At 45.3% G+C, this 26,088-nt stretch overlaps 1 protein-coding gene across 2 annotated transcripts in view; it reads right to left on the bottom strand.

The window, feature by feature from the left end:
• The window catches only part of LOC120943686 (MOB-like protein phocein), an 88,059-nt gene that overhangs the window by 8,243 nt on the left and 53,728 nt on the right, over nucleotides 1–26,088 (bottom strand). For both annotated transcript variants that reach the window (XM_040357130.1, XM_040357128.1), the window contains 6 exons: nucleotides 17,533–17,595; nucleotides 16,088–16,188; nucleotides 13,644–13,686; nucleotides 10,289–10,375; nucleotides 9,733–9,812; nucleotides 3,493–3,604 (listed from right to left, as the gene is read on the bottom strand). In XM_040357130.1, coding sequence (XP_040213064.1) covers nucleotides 3,493–3,604; nucleotides 9,733–9,812; nucleotides 10,289–10,375; nucleotides 13,644–13,686; nucleotides 16,088–16,188; nucleotides 17,533–17,595 — 486 coding nt within the window. The remainder of the gene's footprint in view (nucleotides 1–3,492; nucleotides 3,605–9,732; nucleotides 9,813–10,288; nucleotides 10,376–13,643; nucleotides 13,687–16,087; nucleotides 16,189–17,532; nucleotides 17,596–26,088) is intronic.

The raw sequence follows: 26,088 nt of genomic DNA, 5'->3' as shown, positions 1-26,088 counted from the left end.
AAAACAACATTCAACCATTTCTAATCATTTTGACATATTATTTGATCAAATATTTTTCTCAACTATAAAATGTTTAGGTATTTTTACTAGAGTGGAAGAAAATGCCAAAGAAATAACAACCCCCACAGTTGAATGGAGTTAAATCTAGGTTATGAGACTTGGCCAATTGTGACATCATAGCAAGCTCTTAAGAAGTTAATGAAGAAGCCTAAATGATGTCAAATGCTCCCTGAAGAACTTGGATTGCTTTTCAGAAAGCAAAGCAAACATAAAACGAGGTCTAAAGCAGCCCATAGATTATTAATTTATTCTTTTGGGGGAGGGAAAGAAAATGGCTCGATTCCCTCATCACCACAGTCAGTGTTGATAGGGGAATCCCTCTTGCAGGCCTATTATTGCTCTGCCAGCAGGGAGTGGGGCTTCCCTGCCAACAGAACACAATGATCACTGCTAGCAGCTATAGACGATATCAGTGACTGCATGCAGAAAATCAAATAGGCTGTTTTTTTACTGAAGACTATCAATGGATCGACATCAATAGAACCCATTGATGGATCGAACTTCCGGATGACTAGATTAGGAAAGCATGTACTTAAATAAATGTACTGCAAAGAGATGCTAAACAAAGCCATCATACACAACTTAATTAAAGGACATTTCCAGCCAAATTGGGATAATACCTACTTTACAGTGCCTTAAAAAAGTATTCATACCCCTTGAAATGTTCCACATTTTGTCATGTTACAACCAAAAATGTAAATGTATTTTATTGGTTATTTTATGTGATAGACCAACACAAAGTGGAACATAATTGTGAAGTGAGAAAAAAAATGATGAATGGTTTTCAAACCTTTTTACAAATATGTGATAAGTGTGGCATGCATTTGTATTCAGCCCCCTTTACTCTGATACCCCTAACTAAAATCTAGGAGGAACCAATTGCCTTCAGACGTCACCTGTGTGCAATTTATTCTCAGTATAAATACAGCTGCTCTGTGAGTAAAGGGGACTGAATACAAATGCACACCACACTTTCATATTTACTTGTAAAATAGTTTGAAAAACAATTAATTTTCCTTCCACCTCACAATTATGTGCCACTTTGTGTTGGTCTATCATATAAAATCCCAATAAAATACATTTATGTTTTTGGTTGTAACATCACAAAATGTGGAAAACTTCAAGGGGTATGAATACCTTTTCAAAGCACTGTATATGCGTTACCTGTCCCCATTCACATAGCAAGTTTAATTTTTTAGGTGCTTTTTTCTGGAAAATCCAGCAAGGAAAAAAGTCTATTTTGAGCTATTTGTTATGAGGAGGGCTTGGAAGCTGTGGTTTACCAGAATTAACCCTGTTTGGAGGCAGACATTTCATCAGTTCTAGATAAAATTTGAACAGTGTATGCTTAACAAAAAGGCTCCATGCACAATGTTTTTTTTTTACCCACTTTAATACCAGGCACTTACACCTCCTTCCTGCCCAAGCCAATTGTCAGCTATCAGCGCTGTCACTTTTTAAATGACAATTGCCCGGTCATGCTACATGCTTGCTCCTGTAATAAAATGTTGTAAATAAGTAAGTTTCTGCCTTCACTGATGGGCACTGATAAGCGGCACTGATGGGCATTGATAGTCATCACTGGCAGCCATTTTTGTTTGCCACTGATTGGCAGCTGCCTGGACACAGATTGGCATTTCCCTGGTGGTCTAGGGAGGCATCTGTCAGACGCGAGTGAGGAAAAGCCGATCAACGGCTCTTCCTGTTTACATCGTGATCAGCCATGATTGGACACGGCTGATCACGCGGTGAAGAGCCTCCATCAGAGGCTCTTTACTGAGATCGGTGTAGCGGTGTGTCAGACTGACTCACCGCACCACTGATCGCCACGTTGCGCGCCCCCAAGGCAGCTGTTATGCTGGATGTCATATGATGCCCACTCAGGATAACTGAACCACTGCCTGGCCATCATTCTGCTATAGGCCGGGAAGTGGTTAAGCTCCTAGAAGCCAAATAGTGTTATCCTTGGTGTCCATGCACACTACAGGCCATTAGCATTTTGTGAGCTTCAGCGTCTAGGAGCAGAAAAACAAATTGTTTTTGTAGAGTTTTTTTGGAGCAGAAAAAAAAAAATGCTCAACGCTCCTACCAGCTTTTTTTTGTTGTGTATTGTAAAAATGCTAATAAAATGCTACTACAAGCCGGCACACAAATGCTATTACCAGCATTTTATTTCTAGCATTTTTTGAGCTTATAAAAATGCTAGTCTGCATGGGGCCAAAAGGTAAAGGTTTAGGTGCTGGGCTTCTCCATTGTATGTTAATGAGAATTGGACTCAGCCAGTCCCCAAAGCCCAGCTATTTGGAAAGATCATACTGAGCAAGCTGAGAAGTATCTGCAGTCAGCCGTTAGTGCGATTGTCTCAAATTTTACTGCAAAAATGGAAATGTGAGAGGGAGGTGGGTCCACTCGAGAACGAAGAGTGCGAGGAGGCGTTGGAAACGTGTAGGGAGGTATCCCCCTGACTGACAGATAGGTTGACCCAGATTTACATTACACATAGGGCATATCTTAATCCGCATAGAGTGGCCAGGTATAAGAAATCAATCTACCCTGTGCCCAGGGTGTGGAGTGGAAACAGGCACGTTTTTTCACCTTTTGTGGGCTTGCCCCAAGATTCAGGGTTTTTTGGCCCAGGTGGTGACTTTTTTATATGACAACATGGGTTCCCCCTTAGCCCTGGACCCAAAACAGTGCCTTCTGGGGATTTTTCCTGACGTCTTAGACAGACCCACTAAAATATTCCTACAAGCTAGCCAGAAAATGGATGAGGCCAGTACCCCCAACTGTGTCGGAGTTGAAGACGGAAATCAATATGACTATGCCATACAAAAAATGCATTAATATCAATAGAGGGTGTCCGGCTAAATATAACAAAATATGGGATAGGTGGTTGCGGGACCCTGATATTTGCACATGAGTATCGATTGCACCCAGATTGATAGTTTCACGAAATGTAGTATTGTAGTATTGCCGCCCTTCTGTTCGCCAGTATATATGACCTACTAATTTTTGAGGAACTCGCCGGTGTGTACCGGACGAGCTGGTTATTACACAGCATGACGACTTTTGTATTTATTTGATTATTGCTTTTACGAGATTGTTCTTGTGATGTATACACTGTATTCCAATAAAGACCTTTTTGTTTAAAAATGGAAATGTGTGTTAAAGTGGTTATAAAAGCAATTTTTTTTTTTACCTTAATGCATTGTCTACATTGAGATAAAATATAGGGACCACTCTGTGCAAAACCATTGCGCAATTATGAAGAATTGAAAGGGTAATCAAGATTGTGATCTGTATGCAGTTGAGATGTGTGCATAACAACACTGCATTGCCAGTCTCCAGTTATATACAACTAGGATATTAACAAAGAGAAAATCAAGAGTTAAAGAAGTTGATTACATAAAATGAAGATAATGAAATACATACCTCATATTCATCAAAAATTTGCCGATGATGAAAATAAGCATGTGAAAATATTCTATAAATCCTACGACACACTGATCCTAGTTTGGCAACAGATGATTCCTTTATGCTAACCCTGTGGAAACATTTAGAAGCTTATTTTCTAGATTTTACACATACAAGTATTATCCATACAGCCTCAACCCACTGCTTCTGGGAGGTTGGCATTACATAAGAGTTCTACACCTACAAAATCCAAGTTATATTTAAACTATGAACAACTGTTTTTCTCAAACTCTTTACATGTTTTAACAGTTTACTAGATGATTCATACTAGAGATTATGGTAGCTTCTCTACAGCAGAAAAACAAGCAACCCTTTTCTGGGAAACCCTTATAAACTAAATTTAAAACTGAATTATGTTAAGACAACACCCGAGATTACAGACCTATGGACTGTTACAATAAAGTATTTTGGGAACTGGTAAATCAGATTATTAATGACTAAAAGTCTAATGTAAGCCCTGGTTCACACCAGTGCGGCTTTGAAATCGCACTACTTTAGCATGATTTCAAAGCCACAGATCAGTGTCATTTGGATCAGTGATTTAATTGCAGTTTCATTTAACAGAAGTCAATGCACGTCGCAATTAAATTGCAGACGCAGCGCTTTGAACGGCTCCATTGTCGAAAATAGGGTGCGACTTGTCATGCAATTTTTAACTGTCAAATTGCATTACAAATCACACTGGTGTAAACGAGGGCCAAACATCCAAGGCATTGGGATGCCAGCAAGTATATACACATTGATTGAATAGCCCTAGGTGTACATATGCCCACAACCTTTCATGTTCAATATATTATATTCGTTTTAGGTTTCAGCGTACAAATACAGATATCTCTGAAGTGCCATGTTGTATCTTGGCATGACATAATGAGCAGAGGTGATTCGTAATGGTGCCTTTGGATCTGTGCAGCATGGGAAAATGTTCTCCTGTTCCACAGCAGCCTGAGCCTTGATGAAAGGTAGTTTGTTTTACCCCCCAAAAATATTCATTTTCTCTGACTGCAAATTAATTGTATTTCATTTCATTTCATCATTAAAACTTCTGGACTCTTGTTGTTTGGCCCTTTCATTAGGTCTTATACACAGATTCTAAACTATGGATTGTCCTCCCTTTCCTATGGGATCTCTCCATTTTGTGGAGTGCTGCCAAACGTAGTCAGTTTGCCCAGTTATAATTAACTATTATAATTTTTTTTTGATCATTTTTATTCCTTTCCATTACTTATTTCTTGATCTGGGGTCAAAAAGAAATAAAGAGGAGGAAGAAGAAAAAAGGAAGAAAAAAGAAGAAAAATAAGAATTGTCCCTTTAAGCCTGTTAGAAGTAAGTGACAGTCAAACATCGCTCCGGTCCTCCAAAGCTATAGAGTCAAGTGGGGGCCACTCTGTCTTCACTCGACTTCCTGCCAATCGCACCAGGGGATCAGCCCCCCCCCCCCCTCAACGACAGCTCCGGTAAGCGGGGAAACCAAAGGGAAGTGGTGGGAGGGGGGCCTATAAAAGTGATCGCGCAGCGAATTCGCAGCCAGGACCACTTTTATCGGGCACCGAATCGCCCACTGTATTAAAAAAATAGGATTTTTGTACTCACCGTAAAATCCATTTCTCTGAGTTAATGGACAGACACAGCAGCATTGATCTCAGGGTTATGTACCTTCGCTCTAGGAGAGACTAGGCAGAACAAAAAACAGCACTTTAAGTGTTAAAACACTTCTCAGTACGGCACCTGCCAGGGGGCGTGTCCCCTGGGCACATCCCACTCTCTGGAAGCATCCAGCCTCAGTTCGTAGACAAGCAGTACAAACAAAAGAGGGGTGGGTGCTGTGTCCGTCCATGAACTCAGAGAAATGGACGTAATTAAGGCGAGAGCTTGATCCACTCCATGCTGTAAAAACGGCAGAATCCGGGACACCACGTATGTACGGAGGTGCCCCTTCATCTCTACACACAGAGATGTAGGCCTTCCACGTACGATGGTACGACAGGCCTCGGTCCTTCAACACCTGGCTCTCAACAGCCACGCCGTCAAAGCCAGAGACTGTAAAGCAGGGTGAAAGATAGGACCCTGCGTCAGCAGGTCTTCTCTCAGGGGTAGATGCCAAGGAACGTCTGCCACCAGAAGCACCAGGTCCGCGCACCAGGGATGGCGCGGCCAATCCGGGGCGATCAGGATTGTTGGTATCCTCTCGGCTTCCACCCTGCGCAGCAGGTGAGGAAGAAGTTGCAGAGGAGGGAAAATGTATATTAGGCGCTAGTGACCCCAAGGCGCCACCAACGGGTCTGACGCGTCGGCCCACTCGACCTGGTCACGAATCGTGACACCTTCCGATTGAGACGGGACGCTAGAAGGTCCACGTCAGGAATGCCCCAACTTTGGCACAGAGCCTGAAAACACCTCCGGGTGTAGCGACCATTCTCCTTGGTCTTGCCTCTGGCGACTAAGATAGTCGGCTTGCCAATTCAGCACCCCCGGAATGTACACCGCCGACAGAGCTGAAACCCAGCTTTCGGCCCACCGGAGAATGTGCGCGACTTCCGTCGCTGCAGCCGAGCTTCGTGTGCGCCCCTGATGATTGACGTATGCCACAGCTGTGGCATTGTCGGACTGGATTCTAAACAGTCGGCCTTGCAGACCCAGAGACCACTTGGAGAGAGACACACAACTTGATCGCTTGGAACTCCAGTACAATGATTGGAAAGCGAGACTCCTCCAGAGTCCAGCGCCCCTGGGCTGACTGGGCACCCCAGACACCCCCCCCAGCCGGAGAGGCTGGCAGCCGTCGTGAACACTGTCCAGTGACACGGCAGAAACGATCTCCCGGTCCGAAGTACCAGAGATGTCAGCCACCACACTAGGGAGGACTTGGTCAGTCGACTCACCTGAGCCTGGTAATCCAGAGACGAAGGAAACTTGTTCCAATGTGACAGAATCTCTTTCTGTAACACTTGTGTGGAATTGGGCATACGGAACTGCCTCAAAAGAGGCCACCATCAGACCCAGCACTTCCCATGCAAAAGCGAAGCAACGCCCATTTCTGGGTCGCCCACCGCAGAGTCTGCAGGATTTTTCACTGGGAGGAAAACTCTCGCCTCCGAGGAATCCAGGACCAACCCGAGACATTCCATCCGCTGAGACAGTACCAACTTCTGGATATATTCAGCAGCCAACCGAATTCTCGGAGGGTCTGACAGGCTATAGACATATAGTCTTCTAATCCCGAGCTTGAGGGAGCTCTCAGGAGAAGGTCGTCCAGGTATCCCACCCAAAACGATCGCACGCTGCCGCAGCAGGGCCAAAATTGGGGCGGGCACCTTGGTGAAAACCCGCGGAGCCGAGGCCAGGCCGAACGGGTGGGCCACAAATTGAAAATAGTCCTCCCCGACCGCAAAGCGCAGAAACCTCTGGTGTTTTGCGCATACGGGGATATGCTGGTACGCATCCCTGATATCCAAGGATGCTAGGAAATCCCCCTGATGGAGAGCTGCTATTACTAAACGAATCGACTCCATCCTGAATCTTTGCGCTTTGACAAAGCAATTGAGGGCCTTGAGGTTCAGGACCGGACTGGACCCTGTCCTTCTTGGGGACTACAGATTGGAGTAAAACCCCTGAAACCGTCGGAGGAAAAAAATCTGTTTGGTGGACAAGAGAAAAATTCTATCTTGTACCCCGAGGAAACTACTTCACAGACCCAACGGTCGGAAAGAAGAGACCTCCACCGAGCCGTGAAATCGCGAAGCCGGCCCCCCACCCGAGTTGTGGGCGGGGGGCAAACCTTCAGGCGGAAGCAGGCTTGTTGGGCTAGCGGTACCAGGGGCGCTTTTTTATCCTTCAGTGGACGGCTTAGCACCCTGGAAACGTTTTCCTGCCGCGGGCGAAAAAAATGCTCGGGGGGTAGTAAATGCGGGCCCCTGCCTACGGCGAGGCTTCTTACCCTTCCCAGATTGCGGGAGCAGAGTGCTCTCACCACCTGTGGCATATTTTATGATGTCATCCAGGGACGCCCCAAAAAGCCGTTCACCCTCATAGGGCAAGTCCACCAGGGACTTCTTAGAGGACTGGTCCGCAAACCAACACTTTGGCCACACAAGGTGGCGTAGTACCACCGTAGTACCACCGCGTAGTACCACCGCGTAGGCGGAGGCCCTGGAGAGCAAGGGGAGCGTATCCAGGGCCGACTCACAGACAAATTTTTGACCTTGCGCCAACTGGTCGTCAGGTCCACGCAGGTCTCAGAAGCATTCTGCGCCTCTAGCTCCCGCACCAGGGACTTAGCCCGTTCAGTAAGTGTCTGCGACACCAGAGCTCCGGCCAAAACCGGTCTCACCACCAGCCCCACCACTGTGAATATGGAGCGGGCCACAGCTCTCCTATCTGCGGGGTCCTAAAAAGCGGGTGCCCCTTTCACAGGTAACTTGGCAGCCTTGTTCCAAAACAAGCTTCCCAGCCTGGACACAGGGTGTTCCACTGACGGAGGAGATACCTACTGTTATAGGAAATCCTCCTCGAAAGGGTAATGGACCGCAAAGTATTTTGGTACTGCAAAAACTTTCTGCGACCGATCCCATTCCTTGCATAACAGTCCAGATATGGAACACAAGGAAAAACGCTCTTTTGCGTAGCAGGGCGGCTTGCTGAACCCAAAAGGGACTGACATCTCTGATGCCTCCGCCGACTCCTCAAATGCTGGAGTAAGCCGCACCGCAGTGTCAAGAGCCCCAACAAATGCACAATCATGCGCTGACCGTGCAGCAGAGTCATCCTCACGGTCCGTGTGGGCTTAGGCCTGCAGCATCTGACATAACAGAGGCAGAGCCGGATGCCGCAGCGAGGCCCGATTCCGTGTCAGAAAAAACATCCCGGCGGAGGGGGGGGACGCTCTTTGTTACCCCCCTTTTTCCCCAACCACTTCAATCCTGACCACAACGCCTCAGGGACTGCCATCACAGCATCCATGGAGGGCACAGGAACACCAAGGGTTAACTCCGGCATGTCAGTGATAGTCACTGTAACTGCCACTCTAGTGCTGCCAGGCAGGACCACAGGACACCCTCCTAGCCGCTACGGGGAGCAGGGATCCCCCCCCCCCCGGAGGACTCACCGCCCGACCAGACTGCAGCTGCTGAGAAATCAAAAATGCTGCCTGTGCTGCGCCATCCCATAGGAAAGTGTGCACAAGCCGCCAGCACCGTTATTCCAGTCACAGGTGGCCAAGAGCTGCACCAAGATGGCCGCCGACATACAAAAAAACAGCCTGCGGGCTTCGAGATAATTACACCTGCGCCATAAAATACAGCCGGTCTCCGGCAAATTTTTATTTTACAAATAAAAAGTGCTTAACAAATGTCTTTGCACGGCAGTAAAACAAAATGGTCATATTTGTTTACCTACTCAGATTTAAAACACCCTGAGGGCTCTTTCACACATGCGGACCGTATGTCCACTTTTTCATCCATCCGTTTACGGATGAAAAAGGGACATACATTGATCCCTATGAGATTACGGATGTCAGAGGATGAACATCCACTGACCCCCGATCTCATCCGGGTCCGCAATCCTCGATTCTGCAGACGGAGGAAAACCCTATTTTTCCATCCGCCTACGGATCGGGTGAACACGGACAGATGGGGGATCGGATGAACACAGACTATCTGTCTGTGTTCATCCGATCCCCCCATAGGGGAGAGCAGAGATCTGACAGGGCGGTCCCTGCACAGTGTGCGGGGACCACCCTTGTCATCCGCCGGGTCAGCGGAGCGATACCCGCTGAGCAAGCGGAGGTTCATGGGGCAGATCATCACGGATCCGTGCCGTGTGAAAGAGCCCTAAAGGGTTTGTTAACTCAATTTCATAAAGTCCTGCCAGCCCCTTTATTATAGGTAGGCATCCCACACTGTACATGTCTTTACAAAAAACGAGGATTCTAAATACCATTTTAGGGCGATCTTTAAACCAGTCACATGACTGGTGGAGGGATGTACGCCAACCACGGTGGTCAGGGCTCAGCAGCCCTGATTATCATGGTCAGCGCAGAGACGGGGACTCAGAAAGTTCCAGGTTTTTACAGTTTAGAGGGCTACAGACTACAATTATTTTTAGGGGGTTAACAAACACTAAGCGTCAGCTCATTTTGTGTATTAACAGTAACGATTTTAGTTCAGAATAAATTAACTTGTTTCATTCATTATACAAACTTACCTGCTTGGGAAATATTTATTGCTATTCAAGAGACATGCAGCACCATCCAGTGTATGCCTTGTGTAATCTATGGCAGGACACTAAAACAAAAACAAAAACTAATTCTTAAACACTTAAAAGCAAAAAATGTAATTGGTTGCAATAATAAAAAGCTTTTATGCAAGATCTGTTTAATTTTGACGGCAATATGTCATTTTAGTTTTAGTCATATTTTAGTCATCAATTGTTTTAGTCTACTAAAATCACCAGTACAATTTAGTTGACTAAAATCAAAATGGGCTTAATTTACCTTTAAAAAAAATCAAATGGGCTTAGTTAAACTGTAATGCATTATTTAAGTATTTCTCTAGAATTTCCAAAATTATTATATAATCCTGAAGTAAAAATCTAATATTAGAATATTTATGGGATTAAGGTTTGAACATGCACTACAGACACAGATTTAGCCGTTGTGATATAGAATACACCAGGTCAGTGTATTACTTCACTTTTGCTTTAAGTCATTTCAAAAGCATTTTGCCTGTTTAAACTGTAAAAAGTAACAAGTGAGATTCACCTCTTTTGGTGTTTTATGAGCTGCACAAAGAAATATCCATTGTTCTGTTGCTGTCATTTGGGTGCAAGAGTCCGGATGACATTCAGCCTATAAAATGAAAATAAAACCCACATATTAAGCCAAGCTTGAAGAAATCTCTGCAATCACCCTACTTTGAAGGTACAAGTTTATCTGTAAAATACTATGTAAACCACAACAACGAACTTCTTATTTTTTCTCTTTTGATCCATTAAATATACCATCAAAAGTTTTGTTATATCTGTTTGTCAAGTTCAAAAGAATATATCCGTTGATCTTGCCAAACTTTGTCAGCCAGAAGCTTCCTGTGCTCTCTGCTTGCCCTGCATTCTTATTGACTACAATATTCTGACTACAGACCCCTACCCCCTCTTACTGAGAAAAGGAGAGGAGGAAGTTTCAGTAGTCCTGTGCAGTTTGTTGTCCAGATACAGTATAGTGAGCATTATCACCCCCCCCCCCCCCCCAAGATAGGAAGTGTATTACTGGCATAATCACAAAGATAAGAATGCAGCCATGTTACATTGGGGTTTTAGGTTTATGCCCGTTCACACATACTGTAGTGTTCTACCACAATGGAAGAACAAGAGCATCCTAAATCCTGGTATAAGATCCCAAACTTCCCTTTACTTTCACATTGCTTGAGTAATGGATGCCCTCAATAGCACCATTTGGCTTGCCCAATCTCCTCAGCTGCCTCCTCCTCTTCAATATAACTAGTGCCATCACAATGCTATACTAGACATCCTGTTTGCCAATGCCTCTCCAAAACAAAAACAAGTTCATCCGTCTCCCCTTTCCACTCACCAACAGGAAAAGGATGTGATGTCAGGAAATAACCTGCAAAATGCATAGTAATTTAACTTGCATAAAAACGTGTGTCAATGTGCTTCAAAATGTGCATCAAAGCAGGATGCCTGTGCCCTGGTTCTGGAACTCATCAATTTCTCTCTGGAAGACTATCCTGCAGCCTATCTGCTTCACCTCAGCTCCTTCTCTTAACATATAGACAGTCTCTCCATCTCCTAAACATGGCCCAGACTGGGGCATTGGATCAGGTCTGTGATAGACATGAGGATGGAGGAGCTTAAGCTATCACTCTGGAAACAAGAAGCCCATTTTAAAAAGACATGGTTCTGCTGGACCCGATTTACCTACTCTGACAAATATGCTGACTTGTTGGACTCTAACCCAGATTAGGCAGCCTAATGGTGAACTTTGGCACGCCAGATGTTTTGGAACTACATTTCCCATGATGCTCAATTACACTGCAGTGCAAAATGCATGAGCAGCATGGGAAATGTAGTTCCAAAACATCCGATGTGCCAAGGTTCACCAGAACTGCACTACAGGGATGCCTTCCCTCTCCCTCCTTTTCGTTCCTTCCCCACTTCCCCTTTCAGTTGACCTTCTTGCGAGTGTATCCTCTTCAAACCAGTGATAAACTGGATGCCTGGACTGATACAGTATCTCAAGAACTCTGTATCTGTTGTCTTTCCAACCCTGTTTTTTACCATCAATGCTCTGACGTGAGTGTGTAACTTATCTGGATTGTTTACTTGCTAACTTTGTATATTGCCTCTATAAATAAAAAGTTAAAAATAAATGCACATAAATGCGCGTCAAAGGAAGGTAATGCACATCCATTTTTTTTTTTGTTGCATTTATATGCATATTTATGTCTGAACAGGCGCTTGGATGCGCTTTAGGTTTTAAAATACTTAAGACTGTACAGCACTACTGAGAAGCAGTAAGGTTACATTATATCTGCCATTCCACACCCCAGTAATATAGCTAAAGCCATCCATACTGTTCTATCTTTTACCTTTAAGATTCACTGAATCCCTGTATATTCACACACTGAATATACAAAAAGTAAGTGTCAAGGCAAAATAAAAATACATGCAAATTTCCCCAAGCTTTATCCCTTTAAACATTCTACAAAAAGACGGGAATAAGTGTGGGCGTGTCAAATGTAGTACACTCCTACCTTCCTCTTTGATGTGACAACACTCTCTGAATTCCAAAGCATCTCATCAGCTGTGCCCATTAAAATTGATGTAATGGCCATTTTCATTTTTGTTAGATTACAAGGAACACAGTGCTCTCCTCATCCCCTACCTATTTCTTATACCGATAATCCCTCCATGTACACAGGCAGTTACCAGCTCACAAGATGTCTGGAAAAATTAACTGTTTTTTTTGCATCTATTAAACAGGCAAAACAAAAACCCTTTTAAATGGTCTATGTAGAAGACCAAAAGGGAGAAAATAATAGAAGCTCATTTACTTTAGATTTACTTACATCGTAAGCTAGCACAAGACAGACAGGTATCCATAGTGACAACCAGATCTATCTGTCCCCATACAGCGATTAAGCAATTAAGACCCCTTTAGCTTTTTATTCAGACCAGTGCAATAAATCTTTTGAGGCAAACAGAGTGGAAGAATCAATTATGCTGGAATGTGCTGACTTGTATGAGACGTTCTTTAGTTACATTGTAGCATTCTGCATCAGCCCTTGTACAACATCCACACTAATTGCTTTTTGCTTGTACCTTGCTCTCGTGTCTTCTAAATATCAGGTAGTGACACTACTACATCAGGTCAGCAACACACACAGGAACACATCAGGAATTGGAGTGTTCTTCTCTCCTAAATGTTCTCTGTGCAATGCACTAAATGTTTTTGAAATAATATAAATACTCTGTAAGGAGGACAGGCTCAACTGGTATTGACAGCGGTAATCATGCAAGAGGCAGGGACACCCAGGAACAGTCCAAACAGGTTTTTCCTACACTTTTATTTAGCAAGGCAAACACAGCATCAGTGCAGGAGGTCCTTGTACAGCAAGTCTAGAGCATAAAACAAAATATAACCCTAATCATTCAAACCACCAACTAATCTCAAGTCAGTTCCTGACTAAAAATAGGTTAAAAAAAACAGTCAACACATATCTTTTTTTTTTTGTGTTCTTTCGGTCTGCCTTTCCACCTAGCAACAGGTTCTCACAGCAGAGAGTGAGCCTCTATCATCATTCAGCTCAGATATAATAATAGTGAGGTCTGGCTACCAGGTAAGATGTGGACCTAGGAATAATGGAGGCGTTATCCTACCAACCATAAAACTCTACAAAGCCACCAGGTCCCAGAACAGAACATATTAAGATAATGGAAAAAAAAAAAAAAAACACAACACACACAACAAACTTTTCCTCTTTCACAACAGACTAGTAGACACAAAACCTGGAGCCCCTTACCATGTGTAGATTAGAAACCAAAGTGCCTCACAACACTCACACATTTTTTGCAGTTGCTAAAAGACAACAATATATTACCTGGAGTTTAACAGCAAGTCCATTGAGTTCAAGACAAAATTGCCTAAAAAGATGAACATGAATAAATAAGCTATAAAAAAGACAAGGGATTTGAAATCTCACAATTGAGAATATAAACAGCTGAAAAAAAAAGGTTATTGATTCCTAAATATTTAATCTTTATAGCCACTTAATGCAACTCCACCTACCCTAAAAGTTATCTCTAAGGCCCCTTTCACACGAGTTTTTCAGGTGGTACAGCGCTAAAAATAGCGCATAAATACCGCCTGAAAAACTCCTGCCCAGCCTTCTCAATGTGAAAGCCAGAGGGCTTTCACACTGAGGCGATGCGCTGGCAGGAGAGAAAAAATATCTCCTGCAAGCAGCATCTTTGGAGCGGTGAGAGGAGCGGTATGTATACCGCTCCTTCCCATTTAAAACAATGGGAAACCGCGGTAATACCGCCCGTAATGCGCCTCTGCAGAGGCGCATTGCGGGCAGTATTAACCCTTTTTCGGCCGCTAGCGGGGGTTAATACCGCCACCGCGCCTCCCGCCCCAGTGTGAAAGGGGCCTTAGTGATTGGCTCATTTTCTTGCCACGTGCTCTATAATAATTCAGTTCACGCACACATTGGTAGTCTTCAATGTGTGTACTGTATGTTGTCCTGAAGTCAGTTTAGGATTCTCAGTTACCAAGAGGTTTACTATAATAGTGATTTGAGAGAGCAAAGTCTAAGAGTAAGCAAAGCGTTAAACAGAACAGTTATTAACCAAATTAACCAAGCACTAACTGGTTTCAAAATGGCAGTGAATTGTTGTTTCTATAAATCCTGCCTTGCAGTAATTATAAAAATGTACAGGTTTTCCCCATAGACATACATTATCTCACAAAAGGGAATACACCCCTCACATTTTTGTAAATATTTTATTTTATCTTTTCATGTGACAACACTGAAGAAATGACACTTTGCTTCAATGTAAATTAGTGAGTGTACAGCTTGTATAACAGTGTAAATTTGCTATCCCCTCAAAATTACTCAACACAGCCATTAATGTCTAAACCGCTGGCAACAAAAGTTAGTACACCCCTAAGTAAAAATATCCAAATTGGGCCCAATTAGCCATTTTCCCTCCCCGAGGTCATGTGACTCGTTTGTGTTACAAAGTTCTCAGGTGTGAATGGGGAGCAGGTCTGTTAAATTTGGTGTTATCCCTCTCACTCTCTCATACTGGTCACTGGAAGTTCAACATGGCACCTCATGGCAAAGAACTCTCTGAGGACCTGAAAAAAAGAATTGTTGCCCTACATAAAGATGACCTAGGCTATAAGATGATTGCAAAGTCCCTGAAACTGAGCTGCAGCACGGTGGCCAAGATCATACAGTGGTCTAACAGGACAGATTCCACTCAGAACAGGCCTCGCCATGGTCGACCAAAGAAGTTGAGTGCACATGCTTAGCGTCCTATCCAGAGGTTGTCTTTGGGAAATAGATGTACGAGGTCTGCATGGCTTTCTTCCCAGAAGGAAGCCTCTTCTAAAGATGATGTACAAGAAAGCCAACAGCCACAGTTTGCTAAAAACAAGCATACTAAAGGACATGGATTACTGGAACCATGTCCTGTGGTTTGATGAGACCAAGATAAACTTATTTGGTTCAGATGGTTTCAAGTGTGGCGGCAACTATGTGAGGAGTACAAAGACAAGTGTGTCCTGCCTACAGTCAAGCATGGTGGTAGAAGTGTCGTGGCCTGGAGCTGCATGAGTGCTTTCCCAGGACTGGGGAGCTACAGTTCATTGAGGGAACCACAAATGCCAACATGTACTGTGACATACTGAAGCAGAGCATGATCCCCTCCCTTTGGAGACTGGGCCACAGGGAAGTATTCCAACATGATAACGACCCCAAACACACCTCCCAGATGACCACTGCCTTGCTAAAGAAGCTGAGGGTAAAGGTGATGGACTGGCCAAGCATGTCTCCAGACCTAAAGTCTATTGAGCATCGTCAAATAGAAGGTGGAGGAGTGCAAGGTCTCTAACATCCACCAGCTCTGTGATGTCGTCATGGAAGAGTAGAAGAGGACTCCAGTGGCAACCTGTGGAGCTCTGGTGAACTCCATGCTCAAGAGGGTTAAAGGTAGTGCTGGAAAATAATGGTGGTCACACAAAATATTGGACACTTTGGACCCAATTTGGACATTTTCACTAAGGGGTGTACTCACTTTTGTTGCCAGTGGTTAAGACACTAATGGCTGCGTGCTGTTTTATATTGAGGGGACAGCAAATTTGCAGTGTTACACAAGCTGTACACTCACTACTTTACATTGTAGCAAAGTGTAATTTCTTCAGTGTTATCACGTGAAAAGATAGAATAAAATATTTTCAAAAATGTGAGGGGTGTACTCACTTTTGTGGGATACTGTAAATGTTAGTTTTCACAATACGAAATGTATCACCACATACCGAAGATGTTCATACTTCCACACTCCTTCATCTTGACCTTCAGGGGGCTCTAGAATTCGATCAATGTTTGAACAATCAGTTCTTATGTTCTGCTGGATGTACTGCAATTAGATATTTAAAAAATTAGCATAATAGCACTTTTTAGTGCCAAACCTCTGTACAAAAAAAAAACAGTCCATACACAACACTACAAAAATGATGAGTTAGAGGGAATTATGAACAGTTCCAAATACCAGTCAATATCGGCACAAAACCTTCAGGCTTCTGCTAGAAAGCTGAACATGAAGCATGTCAACGACCCAAAGCATACATCCAAATCAAAGTAATGCCTTCACCAGAAGACTAAAGTTTTGGAATGGCCCAGACCTGAATCAGATTGAAAATCTGTGGGGGTGATCTGAAGATTGCTGTGCACAGGAGATCTGAAGGATTTGGAGTGTTATTGCAAATAGGGGGAAAATATTACCAAGTCAAGATGTGCCATGCTTATAGACTCATACCCAAAAAGAATGAGTGCTGTAATAAAATCAAAAGGTGCTTCAACAAAGTATTAGTTTAAGGGGGTGCACACTTATGCAATGATGATATAATTTTTTTTTATTTTTACTTCCCTCCACCTGAACGATTTCAGTTTGTTGCTCAGTACAGTAAGTTGTACAGTTTATAGGTAAAGTTCTGAAATTATTATTTTTGGTCCCATTTTTTACATCACAGAAACCTGAAATGTTTACAGGTGTCTGTAGACTTTTTATATCCACTGTATAGTGTGAACATGGCCTTAATGGCTATTAGGAAAAACACATTAGGAGATTCATTTATAAAGCAAAAGCATGGTGCTTAAAAATATAAACTTTTATAAAGCACAACGCTGCTTACACTCTGTCTGGCATCAATTCTGTAAATTAGAATCCATGTCATTGGGAATAATTATTGGGGATTTCCTACTCTGAGGCAAGGTAGAGCAGAGCAGGTTCTGTCTGTCTGCAGAAACTGAGTGGACACAGACCTGTCATCTGCCCGATCAGCAGGGATCAGCTCACAGATCCCCTGATGATTAGAACGGAAGACACCTGTGTGAAAGGGCCCTCAAGACAGTGTCTGTACGGTTGGAAGAGTATGTTAAAACCACAGTTTGAACTGAAAATGCCTCTTGCTTCTATTCTGGGAGAACAAGAATTGTATTTGTTTTCCCTCTTACTGCAAATCTGCCAGCTTTTATTTTTAACATGCTTATCAGATAATTATATACACAGACACTGTTTCTTTGTCATAACACCACCACACAGTTCCAGGTAAGCACAGCAATATACAGTTTTGGGTCCTGAGCAGCAACATATTTACTTGTGGCTTTTTTTATTTTATTTTTTAGGCTTTTTACAAAAATAACTCCTAAGCAAACCCACATACACCATGTGCACATACCCCTACATGAGTTATTATTTTACCTGCTGTACAGCCAAAGTACTGTCCATCTCTTCAAAGGATTCATCAGGCCAGTTGTAAAAATCCTGCAAGACAACATTACGTATTAAAAAAAATTAAAACTTTAGAAGCTATATACCACATTTCATCACTCCCGTAAAAAAAAAATTCAGCATGAATGTCAACCCCACCAACACAGATAACCTTACTGAGAGGTCAGTCTTGTGTGGGTTTTGGCAGATTTAAACCCCTGCTGGGTTTTTAGAAATTCTTGCACACCGCACTGGCAAAACCTCATTCTATAAGAGGATCAGCCAGCCTTTTTCAAAGGAGGCCTATATTCGTTATATTTACAGTTATGGGGCATTGAGGAAAGAGGTGTTGCCAAGATCAGAAGTTCCAAGAAGTCACATCAGGGTGTAATGATCGTAGACTCATAGCAGGTCAAATTCAGGTACTTACAATGTTTATAAATCGGCCGATATTTTGCCATTTTGGAGAAATCGGACAATTATTATCCAAATTAGGCTGATATGCCCACGTTACTCCTCCACACTCCGCTGGCAGAGCAGCGCCGCAGTGTGTGAAACTGACAGGGGGAGAGAGGTCAAAATTAAGCATTGATGTCGAGGGTGGGCGGGATCAGGACCTAGCAGCTATCAAACACCAGCCAATGGGATAGGATCTGGGGGCGGGCTGCTACATGTATGTGGCCCGCCCCTTTCTTAAGAAGCCCAATCATTGGCTGGTGTTGGATAGCTGCCATGTCCTGCCCACCTCCGACATCACCACTGAATTTGACAGCTCCTCTCTCTCTGCATTCAGTTACATGTCAGTTTCACACAGTTACACTATCGGCTCAGTGTGAAACCTGCCAGTGCCATGCAGCGCCACCTGTCAGTGCCAAGGACATCAAGTGTGTGGTAAAGTGACAGGAGCAATCAGGGGGAGTGGAGTGGGAGTGGAAGAGTTTATGAGACGAAGGAGAAAAAAAAAAAAAAATCACCCTAAAGTATTGGCCTCAAAAATTGGCATAATATATCGGCCATCCCAATTTCTAAATATCGGCATTGGCCAGAAAAAAAATATACACTGATCAGCCAAAACTTTATGAACACTCACTATAGAGTAGGACCCCTTTTACAACCAAAACAGTCCCTTTCTGCCTGCCAAAATAGCCTTGAGCCGTCACAGTATGGATGCCACTAGACCTCTAAAGGTATGCAGTGGTATCTGGAACTAAACCATCAGTAGCAGACCTTTTAAGCAGGGCTGTGGAGTCGGAGGAAATTTTGGGTACCTGGAGTTGGAGTCAGCAAACAATGCACCGACTCCAACTCCGACTCCTACTAAATTTAGATTGTCGAAACATTTAGGAGTCGAAACATTCAACTACCGACTCCACAGCCCTGCTTTTAAGTGCTGTAAATTGCGAGGTGAGACCTCCATGGATCAGACTTGTTTTTTCCAGCACATCCCACAGATGCTCGACTGGACTGAGATCTGGAGTCAACACCTTGAACCTGCTGTGTTACTAAAACCATTGGTGTGGCAAGGCATAGTATCCTAATATAAAAAATAAAAAAAAGAAGAGGCCCCTGCCATCAGGAAATACTGTTTAAATGAAGGGGAGTACTTGGTCAGCAACAAAGTTTAGGTGCGTGGTACATGTCAGGTAAAATCCACATGAATGTCAAGACCCAAGGTACACTTCAGGTACAACGGGTTTACTTGCTGCATAATATATCCCACTTACTATAAGATGCCCTTGTAATGGGATAATGTTATTCACAACATAACCTGTCAGTGGTCAAAAAGTTATGGCTGATCAATAATAGACAAAAATAGGATTGTTTTTGTCATACTTACCTGTAAAATCCTTTTTTCTTTGAGTACATCATGGGACACAGAGTTAGGCTATTATTCCTTACTGACTGGGTTATACACCATCTCAAGTTGAATGGACACTGGTAGGCAAAGTCTTAGACAGGAAGTCCGCCCCTCTATAACCCCTCCCATACAGGAAGTACTTCAGTTTTGTAGCAAACACTGAATCCGCAAAAAGAGGGGAGGGACCTCTGTGTCCAGTGATGTACTCAAAGAAAAGGATTTTACAGGCAAGTATGACGAAAATTTTCTTTATCGTACATTACAGTCCACAGAGTTAGGCTATTATTCCTTACTTATTGGGCTGTCCCAGAGCAATAGCCTTGAGGGGAGGGAGACACCCTAACCAAACAAAAATAAATATAAATATTAGGGTTGTCCCGATACCACTTTTTTAGGACCGAGTACGAGTACCGATACTTTTTTTCAAGTAGTCGCCGATACCGAATACCAATACTTTTTTTTAAATGTGTCCCCAAATGCAGCCATGTCCCCCCACATATGCAGCCATTGTCTCCCCCCATGCAGCCATTGTCACCCCCCATGCAGCCATTGTCACCCCCCATGCAGCATTGTCACCCCCCATCCAGCAATGTATTCCCCCATGCAGCCATTGTCACCCCCCATGCAGCCATTGTCTCCCCCCATGCAGCCATTGTCTCCCCCCATCCAGCGTCTCCCCCCATCCAGCGTCTCCCCCCATCCAGCGTCTCCCCCCATGCAGCCATTGTCTCCCCCCATGTATCCAGCGTCTCCCCCCCCATGTATCCAGCGTCTCCCCCCCCCATGTATCCAGCGTCTCCCCCCCCCATGTATCCAGCGTCTCCCCCCCCCATGTATCCAGCGTCTCCCCCCCCCATGTACCCAGCGTCTCCCCCCCCCATGTATCCAGCGTCTCCCCCCCCCATGTATCCAGCGTCTCCCCCCCCCATGTATCCAGCGTCTCCCCCCCCATGTATCCAGCGTCTCCCCCCCCCATGTATCCAGCGTCTCCCCCCCCATGTATCCAGCGTCTCCCCCCCCCCATGTATCCAGCGTCTCCCCCCCATGTATCCAGCGTCTCCCCCCCCATGTATCCAGCGTCTCCCCCCCCCATGTATCCAGCGTCTCCCCCCCCATGTATCCAGCGTCTCCCCCCCCCATGTATCCAGCGTCCCCCCCCCATGTATCCAGCGTCTCCCCCCCCCATGTATCCAGCGTCTCCCCCCCCATGTATCCAGCGTCTCCCCCCCATGTATCCAGCGTCTCCCCCCCCATGTATCCAGCGTCTCCCCCCCCCCATGTATCCAGCGTCTCCCCCCCCCCATGTATCCAGCGTCTCCCCCCCCCCCATGTATCCAGCGTCTCCCCCCCCCCCCATGTATCCAGCGTCTCCCCCCCCCCCCATGTATTCAGCGTCTCCCCCCCCCCCCATGTATCCAGCGTCTCCCCCCCCATGTATCCAGCGTCTCCCCCCCCATGTATCCAGCGTCTCCCCCCCCATGTATCCAGCGTCTCCCCCCCATGTATCCAGCGTCTCCCCCCCATGTATCCAGCGTCTCCCCCCCCATGTATCCAGCGTCTCCCCCCCCATGTATCCAGCGTCTCCCCCCCCATGTATCCAGCGTCTCCCCCCCCATGTATCCAGCGTCTCCCCCCATCCAGCGTCTCCCCCCATGTATCCAGCGTCTCCCCCCCCATGTATCCAGCGTCTCCCCCCCCATGTATCCAGCGTCTCCCCCCCATGTATCCAGCGTCTCCCCCCATCCAGCGCCTCCCCCCCATGTATCCAGCGCCTCCCCCCCATGTATCCAGCGTCTCCCCCCCATGTATCCAGCGTCTCCCCCCCATGTATCCAGCGTCTCCCCCCCCCCCCATGTATCCAGCGTCTCCCCCCATGCAGCCATGTCCCACTTACCTGCATCCCCGCTGCCGCCGACTGTGTCATACGCCGGGAACATTACAACTTTGAATCGCTGCAATGATTGGCGCTGCGTATAGACACTCCCCCTCGCTCAGGATTGGACAGTTCACCCGAGCGAGGGGGAGTGTCTATGCGCGGCGCCAATCATTACAGCTATTCAAAGCTGTAATGTTCCCGGCGTATGACACAGTCGGCGGCAGCGGGGATGCTGCGAATGGCGGCGGGATGCGGCGTCGCGGCGGCGGGGGAAAGTATTCTATTTGGGTATCGGGGGTATTTGCGGGAGTACGAGTACTCCCGCAAATACTCGGAATCGGTCCCGATACCGATACTAGTATCGGTATCGGGACAACCCTAATAAATATAGTCATTAGACTTTATACGGCAGCCTATAGTACACTATGGCTGAAAGGCGAAAACCTCAGCTGCTCTAACATCCACCTGATAAAATCTTATGAACGTATGCACTGAAGACCAGGTAGCAGCCTTACAAATCTGAGCCAGATACATGATGGCAAAAAGCCCAGGAGGTACCTGGTAGAAGGAGCCTTACTTTTCAGACCAGTCTGAATGACCAATTGGCAGACCCAATGGGCAATGGAAGCTTTGGAAGCTGCCTGCCCCTTCTTGGGTCCTTCTGGTAAAACAAAAAAGGAGTCCGATCATCTGATCTTCACAGATCTAGACAAAAACTGACTGCCCGGACTAGGTCCAAGGAATTCAGTCGTCTCCTTTCCGCCGAACAAAGCCGAGAGAGGAAAACAAATAAAAAAAAAGTAAGGCAAAACAATGCCCTGATACAAATGAAAGGCAGATACCACCATTCGGCAAAAAGGATGCAACACAACCTTGTCGTGATGAAGGATTAGGTATGGTTCCCTACATGGTTCAGACCAGCGAATGGGAGACTAAAAGCCTGTGGAAGAACTGACAAGCTGAAATCTGATCCCCGATTGTACTCACAGACAATCTAATTTCCACAGCCAACTGTAGAAAAGAGAATTCTCCCAATCACGTATTTCCAAGGATGCCATTTTCTGGCTTCACATCAAGCAACACAAGTCTTCACCTTATAATAGATATTCCTAGTGACCGCTTTCCTGGTATTCACTAGGGTAGACACCACCGGTCCCAAAATGCCATGATCCTTCAACACCCTGGCTTCAATAGCCATGCCGTCAAATTTAGTGACTGTAAATTGGGGTGAAATATAGGACCTGTAGATAGGGGTGGCGCGGAAGCGCCCATGGCCTGTTTATTGCCAATCTCATGATCTCTGGGAACCTTCTGGGCCAGACCAATGCCACCAGGATGACTGGAACCCCCTCTTCCCAAATTCTGCACAACAAAATGTGGAAGGAGAGGGATCGGGGGGGGGGGGGGGGCGAGCATAAACCAGAGTGAACTGGTTTCCTGGAACTACCAGAGAATCTGCTCCGATTGCCAGGGGATCACTTGTTCGGGACACAAACTGATGTAGCTTGGAAGCGCCACATGTCAGCCATTCTCTGCTTAACCACTTGCCGCCTGCCCACTGTCATACGACGGCTGCCCAGAACAACCGCGCCGTGTTGCTAGGACACGGCGCAACCCCCATCTGTGTAAGGAGCCGCTGCTCTTTAACCATGTGATCGGCTGTAAAAACGGAGATGCCGGTAATCGGCTCTCCTCGCCTCACACTGACAGAGTGAGAGGAGAGCTGATAGGCAGCATCTCCTCACAGGGGACAGCTAGGTATGTAATCAGGGCACTGATCATCAAAGCATTTCAAGCAGTGATTTGTCATAATTGTGATGATTACGGCTTACAGCACATGAAAACCCCAAATCCACAATCTCAGAAAATTTGAATATTACATGCAATCAATAAAACAAGGATTGTACATAGAACAATATCGGAACCTCTGAAAAGTATAAGCATGCATATGTACTCAGTACTTGGTTTGGGTCCCTTTTGCAGCAATTACTGCCTCAGTGCGGCATGGCATGGAGGCTATCAGCCTGTGGCACTGCCTTCAGCTCTTCTGCATTGAGTCTCATCTTTCTCTTGGCAATGCCCCATAGCTTCTCTATGGGGTTCAGGTCAGGCGAGTTTGCTGGCAAAGCACAGTAATCCCACGGTCATTGAACCGGGTTTTGGTGCTTTTGGCAGTGTGAACAGGTGCCAAGTCCTGCTGGAAAATTAAGTCAGCATCCCCATAGAGCTTGTCTGCGGAAGAAAGCACAAAATCTCCTGGTAGACGGCTGCGTTGACCCTGGACTTAATGAAGCGCAGTGGACAAACACCAGCAGATGAAATGGCTCCCCAAATCAACACAGACTGTGGAAACTTCACACTGGACTTCAAGCATCTTGCAGTGTGTGCCTCTCAGTGTTGCTCATCTTACTTAAAAAAGTAATTAGTTACAGTTACAAATTACTTCTCCGAAAAAGTAATTGCTCTATTGACTCAGTTACTACATTGAAACAGTAATTAGTTACTCAGCAAAGTAACTGACTTTTTTTTTTTATATTCTACAATGCTTTGTTGAGATGATTTCCTTTCTAGAATGCAGGTGACGGGCGCTTGCAGTGAGTTAATACTCCAAGACAAAAGAATGCCAGATCCTTGAGAAGAAAACCGGAAACAAATGGTGAACTTGTGTATATCCCAGCCTAGGTGCATCCGTCCCACCATGTATGTGCAGCTAATAGGACTTAAAACCCTTATCCATCTGCTATATATTACATCCAAATTATAAGCTAGATTAAAATGTATGTTTATAATATACATTCCCTTGACGTTTCCTGACGAATGTGAACACACAACTGCACCTTATATACGCATATACTTCACAGCCCAAAAGGGAGAGAGTTGCTTTACCAGATCTTCAAGGTTTCCCTTATAATGCACAAGCAGGCCCACTATATGTAAAATGTATCAATCATACGTTCTTCTCCTTACCTCAGTAGAAGCAACTTCTCTGTAAATGATGCACATACCCGACAGACATATAGGGCCAAAGCGCCTGGTCCATAGCGCCAAGGGGCTGAATATTTATTTACGTTAATTGCCCCAATACATCTGAGCTGAAAGTGCACAAGCTGCACGTTCCCGGCAGTTGTCAACGATTTACCGAAAGCTTCCGATCGCTCCTTGCGATTGGGAGTTTTCAGACCACTGTGACAGCCAGGCCATCACATCGGTCACATGATTCTAAAGCGGAGTTCCACCCAGAATTTTTTTTTTTTTTTTTAACACACCCGTATTTTCCGGCGTATAAGACGACCCCCATAATTTTCCAATGAAAACATTGTATTGGGCTATACTCGCCGTATAAGACTACCCCCTACCTTACACAGGGATGCAGTTTTGTAGCTCCGATCCAAGCCCAATGTCTGAAGGCAGCTCTGGATTCTCTGGAACAGTGGTCATCAACCTTGTCCTGCAGGGCCCACTAACAGGCCAGGTTTGCAAGATAACTGAAATACATCACAGCTGATATCATTTGCTCCTCAGTGATTGCAGTATTCTAGTCTGCATCTCCCCAAGGTAATACATAAAACCTGGCCTGTTAGTGGGCCCTGCAGGACAGGGTTGATGACCACTGCTCTGGAAGACTTAGATGCAGGTCCATCCTCTCTTCATGGTAGAGGTGAGCAGGCACTGCAGCAGATCCCCTTGGCTTCTCTCCTGATGGCTCTGATCCCTGCAGGCCGAGAGCTCAGACCCCATCTATAGGTCTGCACTCTCCTCTTTCTTTGCTCAGTTTCCTCAGAACATAGTGACACTTCCTCCTAGGTGCAGCCACTTCTAAACTCCTATTAATCGAAGTCCACAGTCTATTAGCCTCAATTAAAAAGTACAGTGCAGAAAAAAAGTGACATCCATTGCAATATGCACTGAGCCAATCCCGGCGGGCGATGCATTCTGTTGCTGAATACAGCACTTGTTAATCCTGCTCGGATTGGCAGAGGCTTGTGACATCATCAGCCCGCACCAATCCGAGCAGGCTTAACAAGCTCTGTATTCAGCAACAGGATGCATCGCCCGCCGGGATTGGCTGAGCGGTGCATACTGTATGTAACAGTATTACCGAGCACCCGGCCGGCTTCACATACATCTGGCGGCCTCTGCACCCGGCGTAATGATGTAATTGCGGTAACGCCGCCCAAGTAATGGGAACGGCGTTACAACGAGGGGAAGAGTAATCAGTTAGATTACTTGTTACCCTCAAAAGTGGCTGCGTTAAGCAACAGCGTTTATTTTAACGCCGTTACTGACAACACTGGTGCCTCTCCATTCTTCCTCCACACTCTGGGTCCTTGGTTTCCAAATGAGATGCAAAATTTGCTCTCATCAGAAAAGAGGACTTTGGACCACTGAGCAACAGACCAGGTCTGTTTTTCCTTAGCCCAGGTAGGACACTTCTGACGTTGTTTGTTGGTCAGGAGTGGCTTGACAAGAGGAATAAGGCATTTGAAGCCCATGCCCAGGATCCGTCTGTATGTGGTGGCTCTTGATGCACTCCAGCCTCAGTCCACTCCTTGTGAAAGTCCCCAACACATTTAAATGGCCTTTCCCTGACAATCCTCTCCAGGCTTCTGTCATCCCTGCTGCTTGTGCACCCTTTTCTTCCACACTTTTCCCTTCCACATAGCCTTCTATTAATGTGCTTTGATACAGCACTTTGGGAACATCCAACTTCTTTTGCGATTATCTTTTGACTCTTTCCTTCCTTATGGAGGGTGTCAATGATGGTTTTCTGCACAACTGTCAGGTCAGCAGTCTTTCCCATGATTGTGTTTCC

Source organism: Rana temporaria, chromosome 6, assembly GCF_905171775.1.
Source record: "Rana temporaria chromosome 6, aRanTem1.1, whole genome shotgun sequence".
Lineage (NCBI taxonomy): Eukaryota > Metazoa > Chordata > Amphibia > Anura > Ranidae > Rana > Rana temporaria.
The sequence above is the reverse complement of the archived record's forward strand: the minus strand, read 5'-3'. Positions and strand labels throughout refer to the sequence as shown.